Genomic DNA, 19,756 nt, shown 5'->3' with positions numbered 1-19,756 from the left:
CAAAACAAACAAAACACCTTGTAGTGAACAGAATGATGACCGTCTCAGTTGATCTCTTTCAAAAAGCCAGCTCCATCAGGAAAGTCTGAAGTACCATCAACATGGACCCTTTCTAGAAGAGTGTGGCATGTAGTTCCACGTTTTATAATGCTCATGTGGTAGATATGATGAAGTCCCAGCAAACCACATGTGCCAGGCTTTTCACAGAGAACTTGCTAGCAGACTCCATGTCGATTCTGTTGTATGGTGGGATGTTGCAATCCTGGCTCTCTCTGCCTTTCAATGACACAGCAGAGGATTGGGCCTAAAATGCAGCAGGGAGCTGGGTTATGCTTCAGGCAGAACTGTGATCCTCTCTGGATAGTTAAAAGGTGAGTGAGTGACACACGGTATGGATTTTTCAGGAGCTTAAACATCGCAGGTAATTCCCAGATTCTTCGAGTGTTAAGATCATCTTCTCTAACCCTCTTGTTACAGGTTAGTGTCAAAGAGATCGTTTACCTGAGATAATTCAGGGGTAGCCGTTTCTGAAGGTAAGGAATGTCTTAAATGAGTGCCTGGAAGTTTTTTCCAGAAGCCCAGCTCTGTGGCCACACGGGTTCTGTGTGTAGATGCCATGAGCTTTTAATTTAGGTAAATGATGTGTGTGTATGTTGAAGATGGAAGAAATGTGCTTCTTGCTCTGGAGGAGTCTGGGGTCAGACTGTGCTGCTGCTTCTATGGTGAATCAGTTCGGTACCCTGAAATAAGTGATCTCTGGTGGGCGGGGCCCGAGGAGTCCCACTTAAAGAGGCAGTACCACTTAAACGGAGCTGTAGGGAGTAGGTGTGGTTGCTGCCTGTTCAGCAACCTATTGGTTGCCTATTTTTTTAAAACCTTTTGATTGTGAACGTTTTTAGGGGTACAGAAAAGCTAAAAGGATAGTGTCATGGATAACTGGACGCCACCGCTGAGATTCGTCAGCTGTTACCGCTTTGTCATACTTGTCTCACCTCTGAATGTGTGTGTGGACTTGTGTGTGTGTGTCGTTTTTAGCCATGTGTTAGTAAGTTACAAGCATCCTGACATTTTCGCCCCTACGTGTACCCCTTGGCATCTCCTAGCGCCACTCTCTTATATGACCCTAATTCCACCACCAAAAACAGAAGGAAGTGAACCGTAATACAGTCACCCCTAGTTCCTAAGCTCTAATTCAAATTTCTCTAATTGCCCATGTCTTTTATAGCTATTTTTTCCAAAACCTAGATTTGATCAAGGGTCACACATTGCATTTTGTTTTTCTAACACTTAAATCTCTTTTATTCTAGAACAGCTGCCTTCTAATCCTACCTTTTCAATTTTTGGGGTGTGTAATCAGTATAATAAATGCATATTTATTTATTTTTTAATTGTATTTATTTATTTATTTATATTTTTTTAGGGAGGGAAGGGAGAGAGAAAGAGAGAGGGAGAGAGGGGGGAGGAGAGAGAGAGAGAGAGAGAGGGAGAGAAACATCAGTGTGCGGTTGCTGGGGGCCATGGCCTGCAACCTAGGCATGTGCCCTGACTGGGAATCGAACCTGTGATGCCTGGTTCTCAGCCTGCGCTCAATCCACTGAGCTACGCCAGCCAGGGCTTAATTTTATTTATTTTTTAAAAATTACTTTATTGTTATTCAATTACAGTTGTCCGTGTTTTCCCCCCACCACTCCCCCCACCCCAGCTAGACCCACCTCCCTCCCTTGCTTCCACCCTCCCCCTTGGTTTTGTCCACGTGTCCTTTGTAGTAGTTCCTGATACTTGTTCAATTTTTGATTCATCACCTTAACCTTTAGAAGGACCAGACCAGTTTTCTTATAACTTTTTTGTTGCTGCCTTACCAAGGAATTTTCTAGCAAATTGAAGATTTAAGACATTTTTTAAAACTCGAGAGTCAGGCATTTCATAGGAGACAGCTCGCCAAGTTGGCAGATGTTGTTCTTGACATATAACTTTTTCAGTAGTTAAAACACTTTCATCTTTATTTGCAAAAATAATACAAGGCAGTTGTAAAGCGTTAGAACCACTTAGAAGTCTGTAACATACAAAGTGAGAGTTCTAGTTAATATCACCACTGGGCGGCCCTGAGATAACAATTTGTCATTTTGGTGAACTTACGTTCTTTCTCATTTGTGCGTGTTTTTCGTTTGTATGTTATCAGAACTGTGATAACCTAAACACGTTGTTCTGCAGCTTACTTTTTATTTTTCACGAACTAACTGGGCATGATGGATGGAGTCTGAAAGAATGGGTAGCCAGGGTTATTTTTCATAGTGGCGGGGAGAAATGTGCACCGAGCCAGCCACATTCTTTCATCGGTGTTTAAGATGAGCCACGCCCCGCTGTAAAAGCGCCTGGCCCAGGATTAGCTATGTGGCTTGTGCCCACAGAGCAAATATTTCCCTCTGTTCGAGGCTCCCTAGCTAATATGGGAATTGAATCTTGGGGTTTTGTGCTCTGTGCTTCAACAAGTTGTGGAAATGTGTGAGTAGTAAACTCTTCAGGGCTCTGTATTTGAATTCTGGCTCCCTTTCTGCCTTTTGGGGACAGGCCCCTCCATACTCCTTTCTGGAGATATCACAAGATCGTCAGGTTGGCTTACCTTGGAGGTAAACACGATCCTCTGCCAACATAAAGCGATTTAGAAATGTTAATATATTTCACCAAGCCAACGTCTCTACTGGCCTGTGTATTTTAAGCCATCATAAAACATATACTTGTCATGCTCAGGAATGTGCTGAGGGCAGGCCTCAAAGACCGGCCGAGGCAGTGTGGGGAGTGTGTTTTGCTATGTTGTAGGGCTGTGCCCGGACAACTTGCACGAGGCCTGGGGTACTGACGCGGAGTGGCTGCTCAATACCGAAGCCACTTTATTTATTCATTCAAGAGTTCCTGCAAGGCGTTATCCATATTTGTCCCCCCACATTGGGGGCGGCTCGGGGGTAACTCTGTGGATGAAGGGTTTGAAGACCAGCTGAAAGTGCCAGACTTAGGGAGTCCAATTAACAGAGCAACCGCATGAACAGGAGACGGTCCTCTGAGCTTGATGGACAGCAGAAGGGCGAGGGGTCTGGAGGCCACCTGGCCTTTCTTTGGAAGATAGGAGCCCCCCGGTGAGAGCATCGCAGGCTCTGGGTGGAGTGAATGGTGGAGCCCCTTGGTTGTTGTTATTTACGGCTGTGTTCTCCATGGCAATGCTGCCCTCACTGGCATTTGGCGGGACCCCAGGGAGTCAGGAAATCTCGTTATTAGGAAGTTAAATCATCTGTAATTTGGTGACAAGGCTTTTGCATCAGGCATTTTGTAACAGAACAAAATGACAGTAGGGTGGTTCCCCACATCTAGCTGTCTAAATATGTGGTAGAAAAAGGACAAGGAATTAGAATTTTAAGCACATTAAAGAATTTATCTATTTAAAAGTGTTTTAAAAAGGTGGCCCTGGCCAGGTGCTCTGTGGGAGCGTCGACCCGAATACCGCATGGTTTCGGGTTCTCTGCCTGGTCAGGGCACGCGCCTCGGTTGCGGGGTCGATCAGGGCATGCATGGGAGGCAGCCAATCAGTGCTTCTCTCTCACACGGATGTTTTGCTCTCAAATCAATAAAAAGCATTTTCCCGGGTGAGAAGTAAGAAAAAAAAAAGTAGGAAGCTGCTGACTGGATTGAATGTGTATTTCCTCCATAGTCTGCTACTTATTCTAAGTAGATGAAGTAAACAAGAGAAGTAGTACTAAAATACTAAAGTCAACGTGAAGGCAGACCGTGCTAGTGAGAGCGAAGAGGCGGTGTCACACACAGTCAGGAGGGGCAAGATAAGCTTTTGATCAGTGGATCATTTAAATCAGCGAACCTCACTTTTTTCCTCTAGAAAACAGGGATCACAAAAGCTACAGCGTAGGGTTATTCATGAGGTCGTGATGAGATAACATGTGTTTAGAAGTTAAAAACAACTGGTCAGATTCCACTCTGATTGCTTCCTTTAGCGGTCGGGATTGTAGCGTGGAAAAAGCATGCACATCGCAGTGGCATGGACGAGTTCGGATTGTTTGCCGTGCAGCCTGCGTTCTTGGACGAGTTCTTTTACTCTCTCTGAACCTCTGTTTCTTCAGCTGTAAAGTGGATTTTATCCCGTTACCCTTGCCAGCTGAGACAAAGCGCATGGGCTCTCCCCGGTGCCTTGCCAGTTGTGGAATCTGGACGTTCGTCTTGGCAGGGAAGAGAGGGTGCCATCTGTCCTGTAGCTTCCCTTCAGTGACTGACCTGCTGCTTCTCTGTCTGCAGCGATCCTGCAGAGTGCCACACCGGGCATGGACACCCTTTCCAGTGTCGGAAGGAGCGCGGCTGGTAGCGCCATCGCCTGGTCCTGAAGCTGCTAAGGCCACCTCAGGGGCGCGGACGCCAGGAAAGCAAGGCGGCGTCCAAGGGCCACCGAGCCATGCCTTTCGGCCTGAAGCTCCGCCGGACACGGCGCTACAACGTCCTGAGCAAGAACTGCTTCGTCACCCGGATCCGCCTGCTGGACAGCAATGTCATCGAGTGCACGCTGTCGGTGGAGAGCACCGGGCAGGAGTGCCTGGAGGCTGTGGCCCAGCGGCTGGAGCTGCGGGAGGTAAGAGTGTGCGTGTGTGTGTGTGTGTGTGTGGTGTGTGTGAGTGAGAACTCACCCAGGGGACCATCCACCTGTCTTGTGGCACTTACTGTGCTCTTGAGCCTCCGCCTTGTGTTTAGAAGAATCTTGTTATACTTTAGCACAGGCTTAATCGCACAGCCTTTAGGGGAGATGAGCAAGACACCCCCTAGAGCTTCCACAGGGTGGTGGCCTCCCTTTGTTTCCGCGGCTGAGGAGGTGCTGGGGGAATTGAAAATGAGAAACTCTCTTGCCAGAGTCATTCTCTGTCTTTGAAAGAGTCGAGTGGAGAGCTAGAGCGGTGGCATTCCTGCTGCACATCAGGGACAGAACTCCCATCTGCGGGGTGGATGCAGCTGCTTTTATTTCTGCTCGTTTGTTTCTATAGTTTCCTCTCCTAAGGAGAGAAGAACAGAATAAGCACTTCGAGTGAGTGTGAGCAGTGAGGCTTTTTGTGGGGGCTTGGTACATGGGGGTTGTGTTCTTTTTAAGATTCCTCCTGGCCCTTGCTTTCTTTGCACTGTCTGTGACACTTCTTCGGGCTTTACGCAAACACAGGGTTGACCAGAAAGACAGCCGTGCCGTCACTGTTCAGAAGGGACCCTCACTCAGGGCAGTGTGTCCTTTCTAACAAGCAAGCCCTGTTTTTTTCAGTCTTGCAGCCGTTTCAGAGAAGAGTCATGGTGAGTAATCCATACAAGCATTGGTGTCTTGAGAGCCATATGTCATACTGGCCGGTGGGTAAAGTGGCATGGTTGAATGGTTGGAGCCATGTGTCATACTGGCTGGTGGGTAAGGTGGCATGGCTGAATGGTTGGAGCCATGTGTCATACTGGCTGGTGGTGGGTAAGGTGGCATGGCTGAATGGTCAGAGCCATGTGTCATACTGGCTGGTGGTGGGTAAGGTGGCATGGTTGAATGGTTGCCAGTGCTGAAATGACTACAGTCTCCTGAGATTCAAGCCGTATTGAGGACAGATGAAGCTTAGTCATTGTCCTAGGCCCTGTGACATCATTGCCTAAAACCTCAGGGTGATAGAGAAGAGGTGGGTGGTGCCTGTTGGAAGTGGCGATTGACGGTGTTTGATGTCCTCATGATCCACCTTCCGTCCATGCGCACAGGCATTGGGGCCACGGAAGGGCTTCCTTCCCCCTTGGTGTCTTCCGCAGACCGACTTCCATCCCCTGCGGGACTGCCCCATTCGAGCACTTCGGTCTCCTGCTGGTCGTCATGTCAGTACTCTGGGTCCGGAGCTCAGGTCTTCCTCTGAAGTTCATCTTCCGGTGTGGGAGACCATCCTGCCCAGCAGATCTGTGTAGCTCTGACACAGCAGGGCTACCATGTGCTGTCCTTGCTGGTTGGTGGCTGGCTCTTTTTTGCTAATTAGTAACTCATTGGGTGTGCACATTTAAACATAAGTATGTGCATGGGTATAAAGGAAGAACCTTAATACTGTAGATCGATCGAGCAGGAGATTGGTCTAAATGCTTGGGAAAACTGTGGTTATAGATCATTTAAAAATACAGGTAGTGGTTTTACTGTGGAGTATTCCTGCTAATTCACAATAGAGTAACTGAGTATTCTTCACATGCTTGGGGAGGCCTATAGCACGTGTTTAAGTAGGTGCAAGTGCAGGCTTCGGAGTCTTGGGCTGGAGTTCAAGTTGTAGTCCTGTCGCTTTTGAGTTAGGTGACCTTACTTACTTACCTGGTAGGGCTGCCGCCAGCATGAAAGAGATACAGTATGGAAAATGCGTAGTGCTGTCTCTAATAACATGTACTTGTTCCAGTTTGACTCTTTTTTGCTGAAGACAATCTTGAGCAACTGCAGTGCGTCAGGCAGTGTTTTAGGGCTTGATGAACTGAAGCTGAAGAAGGCACAGTTTCATCGTTAGGACATGCGCAGACAAGTAGGGCAGCCCAGCGCTGAAACCAACAGTTAAGATTGAACGGAGGCCCATGGAGAGGCAGGGCAGGCACCGCAGTGCTGTCCTTAGAGAGTCGTGCAGCCCCAGCAGGGGACGGGAGGTCTCAGTGACAGAGCCGTCACCCTTTGAACGGGGACTGGGCACGGGGAGCTGGAATTTTGCAGATCCACGCGTGTGAAAAAGCAGGCCCATTCTGAGGACTAAAGAGGCACCTTTGCTGATCAGCAGGTAGAGCCGCCATGGAAGGTGCAAGGTGAGGCGTGTCTGGAGCTGTGCGCGGTAATAATTACTCCCGGCTCACTATTGTTTCAGCAGCAAGAGGGCAAAGGTCAACCCCGGATTATCCCGCCATGTGTTGTCACAGAGGATAACGCGGTGAAGTCCACGTTCTGCTGTCAAGTGTGTGTGGCAGTGTGACTGATCTTCTGATGCCAAGGTGTGGTTGGCGTTTAATGCTGGCTTTATTTTGACGGGCCCCAAACGGGTGCATCCACCTTAGAGCAAATCACTTTCTTTTCTAATTGTGCGCTTTTGTTCGGTGACAGGTGACATGGGAGGTGTGGGCTTTTGTGAAACAATCCTATAGCTACTCCTGAGCTGCAGGGTGAGGCAGAGCTGTCTAATGCTTCGCTCTGCTTCTCTGCACCCACACCTCGAGGAGGAATGTGCCCTCCACCCAGAAGCCGAAGTGGCAGGGGGCGAACACCGGGTCTGCCCCTGCCCCTGGACGGTGCACTGGGGGCAGCTTCTGAGCAGAGCGATGGCACTTTAGAGGAGAAGGTGGAAATCTGTCTAAACGATCACAAAATGCTGAGTCTTGAAGAAGGCTCGGAAACCAGACTATGGTGGACTTTTGGCTTGGCCCTTAGAAGTGTCCTGTTTAGGTGCATCCTAAACTTTATGATAGCTTTATGTTAGAAAAGGAAAATCTCTTTTGATTTAATGTTTTATCTACGTTAATTACAATTTGTGTTTTACCACTTATTTTTATTAGATAATTTTTTAAAGCAGCTTTAGGTGTACAACAAATTGAGTGGAGAGCAGAGTTCTGTAGACCCCCTGCCCTCATCCACCCCTACCCACTTCTCTGCTTTCAACATTCCAAACCACAGGAGAACATTTGTCACAGGTGATGAACCCACATCAGTACAGCATGATCCCCCAAAGTCCACAGCTTCCATTAGGGTTCATTCTTGGTGTTGTATATCCTGTGGGTTCTGACAAAGTATAATGACATGTATCTATATATGGTAGGCTTTTGGGGGGTTCAACTCTGGTTTTGAAAGCACTGATGTGCTGCCCTTTCAAATGGCATCCAGCAGGGCCAGGCCTGGTTGCTAGGGCCAGCCATGCCGTCAGGCCCAGGGAAGCTGAATCTGATAGGGTCCCTGCTCCGAGAAGCCCTAGGGTTCAGAGAGCAGGACAAACAAGCCACGGAGAGAACAGCCCGTGCGGAGGGACAGGAACAGGAAAGCCTGTGGAACTCCAGGGAGGGGCCGAGTTCAGTTTGCGCTGATGTGTTTGTGTGTGTTGCGGGGGGCGGGCCCTGGTGGGGAGGGTAGGAGTGTGGAAGGGCTGGCGGGAGTCGCCTTTGAAGATTTTAATGTGTCTGGATAGGGAATTTTAGCTAGATCCTGAGGGTATTGTTTCCAAAATGTGTCCCAATAATGAAAGTAATTGCCACCTTTCAATGTACTACCTGTTGTGCTGAGCACTTTCCGAATATCCACTCATTTGACTCTCATAACCAGCCTGTTAGGTGGCTGCTCTTGCTTCCCCTATTAGGGATGTCGGACCCCAAGACAGAGCGACCTGCTTGCCTTCCCTGGGCTGGTTCAAACACAGGCAGGCAGCCCCCACGGTTCTAACTCCCCGGGATGTGCAGGGACAGAAAAGGGACCGTGGTAAATGCTTTGGAAAACACCCTTGGAAGCCCTATAGATTTTTAAAAAATATGTTGACTCAGTGGTTCTCAGTTATTTTATTGTTTTATCAAATACTCTTCGAATTGTTTGGGGAATGAAACACAACCGTGAGATGGGAAGCCGTCAAAGGATTTTAAGGCGGAGCCTGGCGTGATCACCTTGCGGCTCAGGAAGGGAACCGAATAGCAGAAGAGGAACGAGGATCGGGGGGCAGGAGGAACAGACTGGCCGGTCAGGTAGACATAACAATAATCCTGGCAGGAGGAAATACAATGAACCCCTTACGGAAACAATTCTTTTTCATTGTTTTAAGTTCAGAAGAAAAAATAGGTTTGGATTTCTGGCCAAGAGCTTTATTAAAGGAAGAGGTTTAAGAAATAGGCTCAGAAAGTTAGAATTCTGATAATATAGTTTCGACAGATTTGGGTCAATGGACTCCACCCCTTTCCTCTCCCCAAACGGAATCTTTGGGGGGACGTTAATGCAGAAAACGTTTGCAGAGGGGACGGCTCCTGTAGTCCCATTTCCTTGCCCCCCCCCCCCCCCACCTACTTTGAAAAATCCCTGACTGGCGTTAAGAGAGAAATAGTTCAAACTTGGTGGCCTCATGACTGATTCTCATACTTTAAACATAAACACACGGAGAAGCAGTAGAGTTTGGTGGCTGGGAATGTGAGCTGGGATCAGACTACCTGAGTTTGAAAACTGGCTCTGCTTTTTATTATGTGATCTCGGAAGGTTCCTGATTGACTCCCTGGGGCTTCCGTTTTCTTACCCGTAAATGGAGATGGTTAGAGTAGCAACGCCCAGGAGTTGTCAGGGGATCAAACAAGGTAGTGTTTACACAAAGTCGTTGTCCATATTTCAGTGTGATGCTCTCCTCTGCAGGACACCACGCATGCTGTCTGGACCCCGCCCCCGCAGTGCAGGGACTGGGCTCTTCCTCTAAGTCTGCTTGTTCCACTTTTAGATGGCTTTCGTTATTGCACACTGTGATGGCACATTGAAGCGAGTCTTTCAGTTGCTTGAATGGTTACTATTCCTTTGAGATTGGGCTGTCCCATGTGATAGCCCCTGGCCCCATGTGGCTACTGAGCACTTGAAATGTGCTAGTTTGACCTGGGATGGGCAGTCAGTGTAAAAAATACAGAGTAGATTTTGAAGACCTAGTGTGGAAAAAGACTTAAAACACTTCACTAATCATTTTTATGTGACTTACATGTCGAAAGCATCATATTTCAAAGGTATCATTTTAAATAGCATTTATCAACATTAACTTCTTAAATATGTGGCTTTTGTTATATTTCTACTAAACATTGCTACTCTTAGGCAGGGGAGCCATGTTAATAGTAATAAATAATATAGAGGATTTTAATAACATGTAAAAATATGCTAGAATTACTTCCTTTAAGGATAATCTTGACTCTCCTTTTAATTAAAAAATAATAAATGGGGAAGGGATAAATAATGTAACAAAGGTACCTGAGATACTCTTCACAGCTAAAGTCTATTCAAGATAGAGAACTGTTCTGTCAGAAAGTCCAGCATTCTTGGCAGTGTGATTTCAGTAACTCCTGAGCCTCTCCAAGACTAGACTAAGAACCCTGGTTTTTAAAAGAACCTAAAGAAAAGAAATCCATAATCATACCATAGGGTGGGTGATTATCCCCCAACTTATCCCCCCTTTTTTTTGCAGATTTATATTTTTGTCTTTCCTAAAAGTTGATTCACCCAGAGCTATCAGCCATGGTAGAGATGCCCTATTTTGGTATTTTCACAATGGCTAGGGTTTTAAAGATATGGAATCTTAACACACATTTCCTATCATCAAGGAACAGCTAACTTAGATCAAGGATATTTCTGTGGCTTACTTTCATTTAGGGAGTTGGTCACTGAAGTGTGATGATGGGGATATTTGATTAGACAGAACACCGAACTTCCTGACCCTGTCAGACAGTGGTGGTGTTTGCTGTATTTTACAGTCTGCTTAACCACATCTGTGTGTGTCTGATTGTGCAGAGGGCTAACGTGGTCGACCCTGATTAAGAATCAATGGAAAAGTAGTCTGCCTGGGAGACTTGTGAATTTGTATTGCATTTTGTCTCTGTAATGATAATCACGTGAAATCTTAGTGCCATGTCAATTCTGCAAGATAAAAATTGATGTCAGTGTTTGCTTTTAGACATAGAAGTTGTAGGTGAAATTGTTTCCCCAGTCTTAACTTGTAAGTCTTTTTTTTTTTTTTGCTTATTCTGAGTGACTTTCCTTGGCTGTGAGGTTTGCTTCTTGGGTCTATGTTAGTCTGCAGTTTCTTTTCCTGTCCCTTTTTGAAGAGGTTGGCTAGGAAACGAAGATGGTGCGGTGGTTAATTACAGACGTGTCAGCTGTAGAAATCCCAGGCCTACCCGGCGGAGAGGTGGATGGCGCACAAATTGTTTTTCTACAGTTACCCAGCGAAGGCACAGTGGCTTATTCTCCAAAGCCTTTGGAATGTGGTTGCATGACAAGCAGTTTCAGAGTCTGCCCATAGTCGTCTTCAGGACTATTTGCCACGCCTCAGTGCGAGCTTTAGTGCCTCCTGTGACCCCTGCGTGTGGAGGCACACCGACTCTCAGTTTCTGACTTTACAACGGAAATACTGGGTACCCCAGGCCACCCATCACAACTCGAGGCAGGGAATTTTGAACTTTTGCTTCTGGATGGTTAACTCTTTAGAATGCTTGAGATAAGATCGTGGATCTAATCCATGGTATGGTCATTGCCAAGACTGCTGGCGTTAGAGCTGTGCCATTGGTCGCAAAACTGGAAAAAAAAAACCCCATAAGAAATCTTTTCCTGTTAATAATCAGTGTGTGTGTGTGGTGGGGGGGAGGGTGCGCCGTGGTCTCAACAAATAAATGAACAAACAAATCAGACACACTCCAGATTGTTTATAAAGGCAGTCTGTTCGTGATACCAAAAGAGAGATCTTACTTTGACTCTGAAGTATTCACACACCGCTCTGCCGCTGCAGAAACTAGCCTGGTTTTGAGGGCACGAGCACACTGTGCTTCCTCTGTTAACACGCACAACCCCAGACCAAGCAGGGGAGGAAACTACTCATGAAGATGGCAGTTCAGCGTAGCTCCCCCGCGTTGTTTCCTGGTGCTGCATTTTTAGTGGCTGATTCAGAGGTGCGGCTCCTCTCCCTGGGAGCTGGTTCTTCGGTCTTCTTTTCTCATCATTGCAGTGAACTCATTGCAGAATTCCCGGCACCACAGCTATTTTCCAGAGAGAACTAGAACAATAAAGTAGGATTGCTGGCTGACCCAGAGGGATCTGGCTGAGGCGGGTACCCCCCACCCCGCCACGGTACACCAAACCGGGCTCACCCACATTCACTCAGGCAGCACACCGGGATCCTTCTGGCCGAGGAGGAGGTGGTTTCTATTTGGAACCATCCACCACACTCTCCTCAACCATGCGGCGATGTTTCCCTTTCGCAGGGAGGCTCAGCTTCCAGAATCCAGCTGGAGTTTGAGCTGGCAGGTGCTTTGTGGACAGGCCTGGTGTGGTCCCAGCTGGGCCTGCTGGGATCAATGGTCTCTTGGCTGACGCATGGGAGGGTGGTTGGTGCACACGTTTGTCTAAGTGAGCTGTTAGGTTCGGGTCCTGTTTCCTGGGCGGCACTGCGCACACGGGGCAGAATAAACGTGCGCTGCATTGTAAAGGTGACTAGAGCAGGCTGGGAACTTGGAGACCGTTTCCCTGTCTCTTGAACACCCCCGAGCAGGGACCTGGCTGGAGTGAAGAATGATGGAGGTGGAGTGATTATGGAGAAGGGTACTTCGGGCACAGCATCCCAGAACAGTGCGGGGGTGGGGTCTCATGAACGGAATGCACTTCCTGCCTGACAACGGAATTCAGCACTTCTAAGACTCGGTTGTTCTGGCTGAGAGTGGGTAGAAACTCTGCCCTCCAGGTGACCTGCCTCCTCCAGTTTCACCCTGCACTGGAAACCCGTGTTTTGAGTAGTTCTGTAGTCCTTTGACTGGGCCAAGGCAGAACGAGTTGCCCTGAAATATCCTGTGTCCTATGGGAAAGGCTATGTGGCAACAACGACAAAAAAAACTTATGCCGTGAATTAGGTTTTTATTTCATTTTTGCATTGGAAATAGTTTGCCTCATTATTTAGCGCTCTCGACTATTAACGATGGCTCAAGTCTGTGACCTTGTCGGGATTTCTCTTGCACCTCATCGGCCCTCTTTTTAAGTGTACGCACCTGTGTGTGTGCACGCGTACGCTGTGGAATATTCTCAGGTTTTTCGGGGGGTGAAGGTCAGGTGTGACTTAATGGTTGGGTGGGTGGGTGGGAATGACAAAAGGAGATTTAAAATACTAGCTGTGAAGCCTAGGAGCAGTAAGAAAAAAAAATTTTTTAAATTTTCTTTTGAAAAATCAACTTTAGAATGTTTATGCAGTTCCTGTGGGCCCTTTATAATTTGAATGTTACTAATTTGAGTGAATGTTATAATTTGAATGAAGTATGGCCTATAAAATTATACCCCCAAATGTCAAGGCCACTTTTAGTGAAAGGTAATAAATCATGGTTGGCCTGTTAAGTAACTGCAACGTTTGCCCTCCCTTTCCCCACCCATGCTTATAAAAGGGCTCTTTTCCAACTCAAATAATTATGACATAGCACATTCCTGTTTACATATATTACCTCATTTATTATATGCAAACTCACTGCTAGCCATCCAAAATACCCTTCTACGGCACTGCGCTCCTTAAAGGCACTCAGTGTAGTGCAGAACTGCCCTGGCCCCTTTCCAGACGCTTTATTAAGTACCCAGATGACCTCACTTTGAGCTTTGTGGGAGCCTAAGTCATAGACCCCCTAGGACAGCCTGGGAGTGATGGTCCCTTTCCCACCAACACCTGTAATGAGGCCGTAAAGAAAGTCCTGGGGAGGCGCCGCTTCTTGACTTTTTCTCCTCGTGATTTTTAGATTTTCATCCTTGATAAGCTTTCCAGCTTCGACTTTTGCTTGCCTTCTCTCAGCTAGCTCCAGATAATCTCTGTTTTCTAATTCTGTGGTTCATGAGGATGCCAGTAGGGCTGATGAGAAAGATTCTTCAGGCTTGCCGGCTTCTATTTCTCGATGATGATGATGATGATGGTAGCAGTAGCTGCAGCAGCAACAGAAGTGGTTACTTAACACGTGTCCTCCATGAGTACGGTTATTCGGCATCATCTTGTTGACACCCCTCGGAACCTGCACCCCCCATTGTACAGATGAGACAGGTCTGAGACATGGGGAGGCTCAGTAACTTGGCCGCAGGCACTGAGGTGGCGAGTGCAGGAGCTGGGAGACGAGCTGACTTCAAAGCCAGTCTCCTGCGACTCAGCCACGTTTCACTTTCTCGGCATCGTCAGTCGCATCAGAACAGCTCATGGACTCGCTGAGGCTGGGAAAGGAACAACAGGCTCAGCACTCACTCGGGCAAGTGTGTCTGCGCGGATGGAAGTAGCGCCTTGGCTCTGTTGTCTATTTGTCGCTCCAGAAATGCATAGACTTCTGGTGTGAACTTGCCCTTTGGAACACCATGGAGGGCAGCAGGTCAAATTGCTGCTCCCATCTGAAAGTGTCATTGGAAAATATCCCCTGGCTGGCGTAGCTCAGTGGATTGAGCGTGGGCTGGGAACCAAAGTGTCGCAGGTTCAATTCCCAGCCAGGGTACATGCCTGGGTTGTAGGCCATAACCCCCAGCAACCACACATTGATGTTTCTCTCTCTCTCTATCTCCCTCCCTTCCCTCTCTAAAAATAAATAAATAAAATCTTAAAAAAATAAAAAATAAATAAAAAATATGTTTCTTAAAAAAAAAAAGAAAATATCCCGCAGCGTATTTGGGTCTGATGGAGGCAATTTCACATCTGGTTTTCTCATCAAGTCAGAGTGAAAACTTACAACAGGTCTTGGTAGCGTTGCGGCGTGGCTGGCCCTCGGCATCGTGAAGCGGGCAGCCAGCTGGAGGGAGCGCCTGCACAGGAATGCCTTTGGAAATGAAACGTGGTAATGAAAACATTCTTTTGAAGGCAGATTTCCAGGTGTGCTCTAAAGCATTCTAGGCTATAATTGAAATATAAAAGAATGCTTCAAAAGCAGTGATCTATTTTGTGGCGATTGTAGTGCTAATCCTGAAATCTGAGCATTAATTAATATGAAGACAGGATTGGGTGCCCAAAAGCACCTGTTTTCATCATTTAGCACGTTGTTCAGAACTAAACTGGGTGAGGCTTCAAGTCTAAAGGGGAAAAGCTCGCTTTCATCTATCAAATCCCACCATAATCGGCCCAGGACAAGCACCGGGGGCCCCATGGCAGCTGCGAAGACGGGACCCTTCCACTCTGAAAGCTTAATATGGGGGAGAGATTTGCTGCAGTTCGTGTGAAATGAAGTGGTCGAGGCGATGTTTTTGTAAGGACTCCATTAAAGCTCAAAAGGAGTGAATCAGTTTTCAGTGAAACTCTGGTACTGGATGAAAATACTCTACCCTGTGGATGCTTTGGCTTGGCAGAAGGTTCTGTCTTCGTTGTGTGATTGGTTACTTCACAGCAGGTGCAGGAATGGCGGGTTTGCCTTTGCTAGGAGGCTCCGTGTGAGATCATGGGGCGCTCAGAAGCCGCTGGAAAGTCTGCCTGGAGATCTTAGGGAAAAAGTCAGCATGGTCTCCACCCTGCACCACCCTCTTTACCTAACCGGGGGTGCTTTGGTACCCCCCCACAAAAACAGTCGCGATGGGGGTGGGTGTTGCCTCTGGATGCTTGGTGCAGATCACACTATTCTGTACACATGTGGTTTCTTTTTAATGTCCCGAAGTTAGAAAGTAAAAGCCAAACCCTTGTGTCTGGGCTGGGGAGCCCAAGGTGGCGTGAGACGCAGGAGCCTAGCTTCCTGTGTGGTCTCGGGAAGGCCCTGGTGAGCAGGGACTGACGCTGTTTTCCCCTCTCATCTAGACGCACTACTTTGGCCTTTGGTTTCTCAGCAAGAGCCAGCAAGCACGATGGGTGGAGCTGGAGAAACCTCTGAAGAAACATCTGGACAAATTCGCTAATGAGCCTCTGCTTTTCTTCGGAGTCATGTTCTATGTGCCAAATGTGTCATGGCTGCAGCAAGAGGCCACAAGGTAGGTGCATTTTTTTCCGCATTCCACCCGAGGGTGTGGGTGAACTGCGAGGCATCAGCTGGAGTGGAAGAGCTGGTTGATTTAGAGGTGTGTGTGTGTGTGTGTGTGTGTGTGTGTGTGTGTTGTGTGTATTGGGGAAGAGAATGCCGTAGATGGAGGTTCTTTACCAGCTGCTTTTCAGCTTTAGAATTTTTGACTGAAGCCGAATAGCTAAGCTCGGCAGTTCCTTACGTTGCTAGTGCGCCGGGTACACTTTCGTGTCTAGCAGCGTGGGAGTATTCATTGGAGACTGTGGGTAAAATACGCTAAACTTGAATAGAAAATTAGCCACCTATTTACTGATTAGTCTACTCTTTCCCTGAAAATGTCCCCAAACAAAACGTACCTTCAGTCTTTGGATTTGAGGATTGAGATGGTAACTGAGGATGGGCGTAGAGTTGAGGAAAACATTGAGAAGGCGAGTGTTCGTTGTCTGCGGATAAATGAGAGGATGCGGGAAGCCAACGGTGGAGGGGAGACCCTCCCGTGCACTGGTCCCATCTTCCTGCTCATTGGCTGCTTCACCCTGGAGAGCATCGCCTTCCATCTTTGAAATGATATTTCCCTCTCGTCTGTAAAGAGAGGGATTTGGGTAACTTCCTCATGGTTTGACAGTCTGCGATTCTATGAAGGAAAGAACTGCATTTTTGTTGGTGTGCCTGTAGTTCACGGGGTGGTAAGAGTTTTTCACTAAAATGTGCTGGGGAGTGGTGTGTCTCCTCATCAAATGGTTATTTTCAGTAATGAAGGGAATTGCATAAAGTCTCTGATGTTTACCTTTTTCTCGGGTCACACACGGCACCCAGAGTGCTTGGGGGCCATGCCTGTGGCCTGCTGAGGGGAGGGAAGGAAGCAGGGAAGGAAGGAAGGAAGGAAAGAAGGGAGGGAGGGAGGGAGGGAGGGAGGGAAGAAGGAAGGAAGGAAGGAACAGTGTTTGACTTGGTTATTGCACCTGTAGTTTCTTAGGTTTTGAATTTCCGAAATGAGGTACTTGCAACTTTTTATATACATTTTGAGGTAATAGCTTCCATCTTTTTTAAAATGAGAAAGTATTGCTTAAATAGGTGGTATTTATATCAACAGAGGCCATGAGATAGCTCACAGTCCGACCCAGAACACCTGTGTTCAGTCTTTCAGGTGTCATCTACTGGCAGTACTTGGTTATGTACTGACATCCACTGTTTTCAAGTTATTTCACTTATCTAAGGCCTTTCTGTATGAGAAATTATTTACACCTCAAAACTGGACGACTTCCCCTGGCTTTTGAATCCTTGCTGAGTGCCTTACACAGCTAGGAACACAGTGTTAGGTCAATAAGTACTTGCTGATCCGTGGCTCTTGGGCCATTAAATGCAAGGCAATGTTTCAGCAACAAGACTGCAACACGGACTATAAATTAGTGCACGTTGAGGAAAAGTTGTCTGTGAGAAAAAAAACGAAGTGTTGTTACCTCAGACGGTATTATTCTGTGAGGTCTGTTGTGGTAGAAGAGCAGTTGAAATGGTGAAGCACTCAGGGACTGTGCTTCCTGAATTTAAAACAACCAGGTTGTTTAGAAAAGTGAAGACTTGGGCGGGTGGAGTAGCTGCCTGAGGATGCTTGAAGGCTTGTGGGTAAGGGATCCTGCCGCTGCTCTGCAACACAGAATTAGGGCTGGTGGCGAGGGAAGCTCACGCAGTTGAGAGACTTTGGTTGCCTGGCTGAGCATAAGAACACAGTGTCAATAATAAGAATGAAATACATATAAAAGTGCAACCAGCAGATATGTCAAAAGGCAAGAGCCACGGGGTCTGGAAGCGAGTGGCCTAGAGCAGATGGTGGTGTACTGACCGCCATATTGGGTAGGATGTTGGAGGAGACCAGCTGCTTTAAACAGACCAGGACCTGCTATCGCACAGTTACCTGGAGTATTAGTATAAATATGGATTCTAGGGCTGTCCCAGAAGTCTGAATGGGAATATCTGAGGCTAGGGATCAGGAAGATGTATTGTTTAAAATAAAGTATGTTCCTCAGGTGGTTCCGATGTTCATCCATACTTGTAAATCAATAAATTCGTTAACCTCTAAAGCTCTGTGCAGTTTTAGATTTTCCAGGTAAGTAAAATTAGCACTGCATGATTTGACTGTCAATACATGCATCCATAAGCTGGAACAAAGCAAAAACTGTTTACATCTCAAAATTTGAGGGAAAGAGCAAAAATTTTTGGTGGTGACGGTGACTGAGGCTGGAGATCAGGTGCACTTTTTTCCTTAAGAATTTCTTTCTTTTTTTTCCTTACCCTTCCCTCGCATTTCCTTTAGAATTTCTTCTTGCTCAGTTACTTTGGTTTGTTTAAGAAGAAGTTTGATAAGGGGGATGGGGGGCAGAGTGTTTTCCGACACAGGATTCTGAAGCAAACTCTATTACTGTCATTTGCTCAGAAAAACTAACAAAGTAATTGAAAACTTTGGAGGACATTTTTAGACTTAAACATTGAGACTAAACTATGTAGATTTCAGCTACGACCTTCTTTTTATGACAAAGGATGTTTAAAGTTAGGATCCGGGTTTGCAGGAGGAGCATGTGTGTGTGTGTGCGTGTGTGTGTGTGTGTGTGTGTGTGATTCGGCATTGCAGGAATTTTTATTGCCCTCAGGGGTCTTGAAACTGGATTGCACTCAGGAGGGGGTCGAAGCAAAGCAAAGACTGCACCTGGGGAAATGGAGCAATGAGAGAGAAAAGTATTATAGGTAAAGGAAGGCAAATTTGTAGAGAAAGAAAGGACAGAAGAAGGGAATAGCACGCACTCGGGAAGGTCGGAGGTCACCAGCAGTGACTCGGGTGTGACACAGCGCGACCTGCTGTGGGCAGCAGGCACATGGACGGTGGAGTATGAAGGAGCCTTGGTTGGGACAGAGTCACGTTTTTAAGTGCTGGAGGTTTCTGGGTTTGATGTTAGAGATGAATAGATGAGCTGAATTCAAGGTGAAGAATACTGCTGAGTCTTAGGAGCCTTCTCGTGGGGGGTGGGGCAGAAATCTGAGCTGCCCTGGGAGGTTTTAGAAGCATCTGGGGTTCCATCTGAATGTTGAAACTGTCTTCCAGTCAGAGCAGCCAAGGAGAAGCCGAGGCTGCGGGGCGGGATTTCAGAGGGATGTTTCAGGGAAGGAGGAGGGTTGGTGACTAATTCTCCAGCCATCCTCTGTTACCCGGGTTACCGGCATCTCAGGTGGGAGATGGGCCTTGGCATCTGAGAACACCTGGGATCCGCCAGGTCGGACACAAAACAGTTAGTCTTTGTGATGCCCACGGAGGAAGATATTTGCATAGATTAGACACAGAAATCTGTCTTTCATTGTGGGCAGCCCGTTGGAGGAGGCAACCATTCAACCATCTGTGCTTAAAAAATAAGCCTTTGTCTGGAGCCAACCAGACTTGTTTTTATCCAACACATGTTTGCAATGGTTTGGCCGCTTCTATTGGACGGTAAAACAGGTTCTATAGCCTTCGCCAGGACCAGCCTCTTCTTCCCTCTGAGTACAGAGAGAGAGTTTAGAACTAAGACTCTGGGTTTTCGTCCGTTTGCTTGTTTGATGTGTGTGTGAACCCATATATATTAAGGCACATGGGGGTGAAAGGAAGATTAAAAGGCATGTGTTGTCATTTCTGGTCCCCAGGCAATCCCGCCCTTGAAAATGTGCAGATTAGCAAACCATACAGAATAGCACAACGAAAATGTGTGAAAGTTGTTGCTTGCAAACTATCTAGGAAGGCGAGACACTTTGTTAAAATGATTAAGACCAGATTTTTTTTTAATTAGAAAATTGAGAAGCTCTGTGTTTTTGACAGTAATCTTGACATACTGTGTCTCCTCTCATCTCCTGGGTATGACTTTTGAAGAACAAATCTCTTCATTAAGTGAGGGAAGTCGGCCAAGATACCATGGTTGAGCTGGAGGAGAAATGGACAAACCGGGCCCTCATTTTAGGTGGTAACTGAAGGACAGGAAAAAAAGATACCAAAAGGGGAATACACACAGGAGTGCACAGAAAAGGAAAAAGGTCTCTTGAC

At 47.0% G+C, this 19,756-nt stretch overlaps 1 protein-coding gene across 3 annotated transcripts in view; it reads left to right on the top strand.

Annotated features, from left to right (window-relative positions):
* The window catches only part of PTPN14 (protein tyrosine phosphatase non-receptor type 14), a 194,197-nt gene that overhangs the window by 58,245 nt on the left and 116,196 nt on the right, over nt 1-19,756 (top strand). For all 3 annotated transcript variants that reach the window (XM_036015872.1, XM_028530898.2, XM_036015871.1), the window contains exons 2-3: nt 4,297-4,624; nt 15,498-15,667. In XM_036015872.1, the coding sequence (XP_035871765.1) occupies nt 4,451-4,624; nt 15,498-15,667 (344 nt within the window). In that variant the 5' untranslated portion in view covers nt 4,297-4,450. The remainder of the gene's footprint in view (nt 1-4,296; nt 4,625-15,497; nt 15,668-19,756) is intronic.

Source organism: Phyllostomus discolor, chromosome 14 (assembly GCF_004126475.2).
Source record: "Phyllostomus discolor isolate MPI-MPIP mPhyDis1 chromosome 14, mPhyDis1.pri.v3, whole genome shotgun sequence".
NCBI lineage: Eukaryota > Metazoa > Chordata > Mammalia > Chiroptera > Phyllostomidae > Phyllostomus > Phyllostomus discolor.
This window is presented reverse-complemented; position numbering and strand designations above follow the sequence as displayed.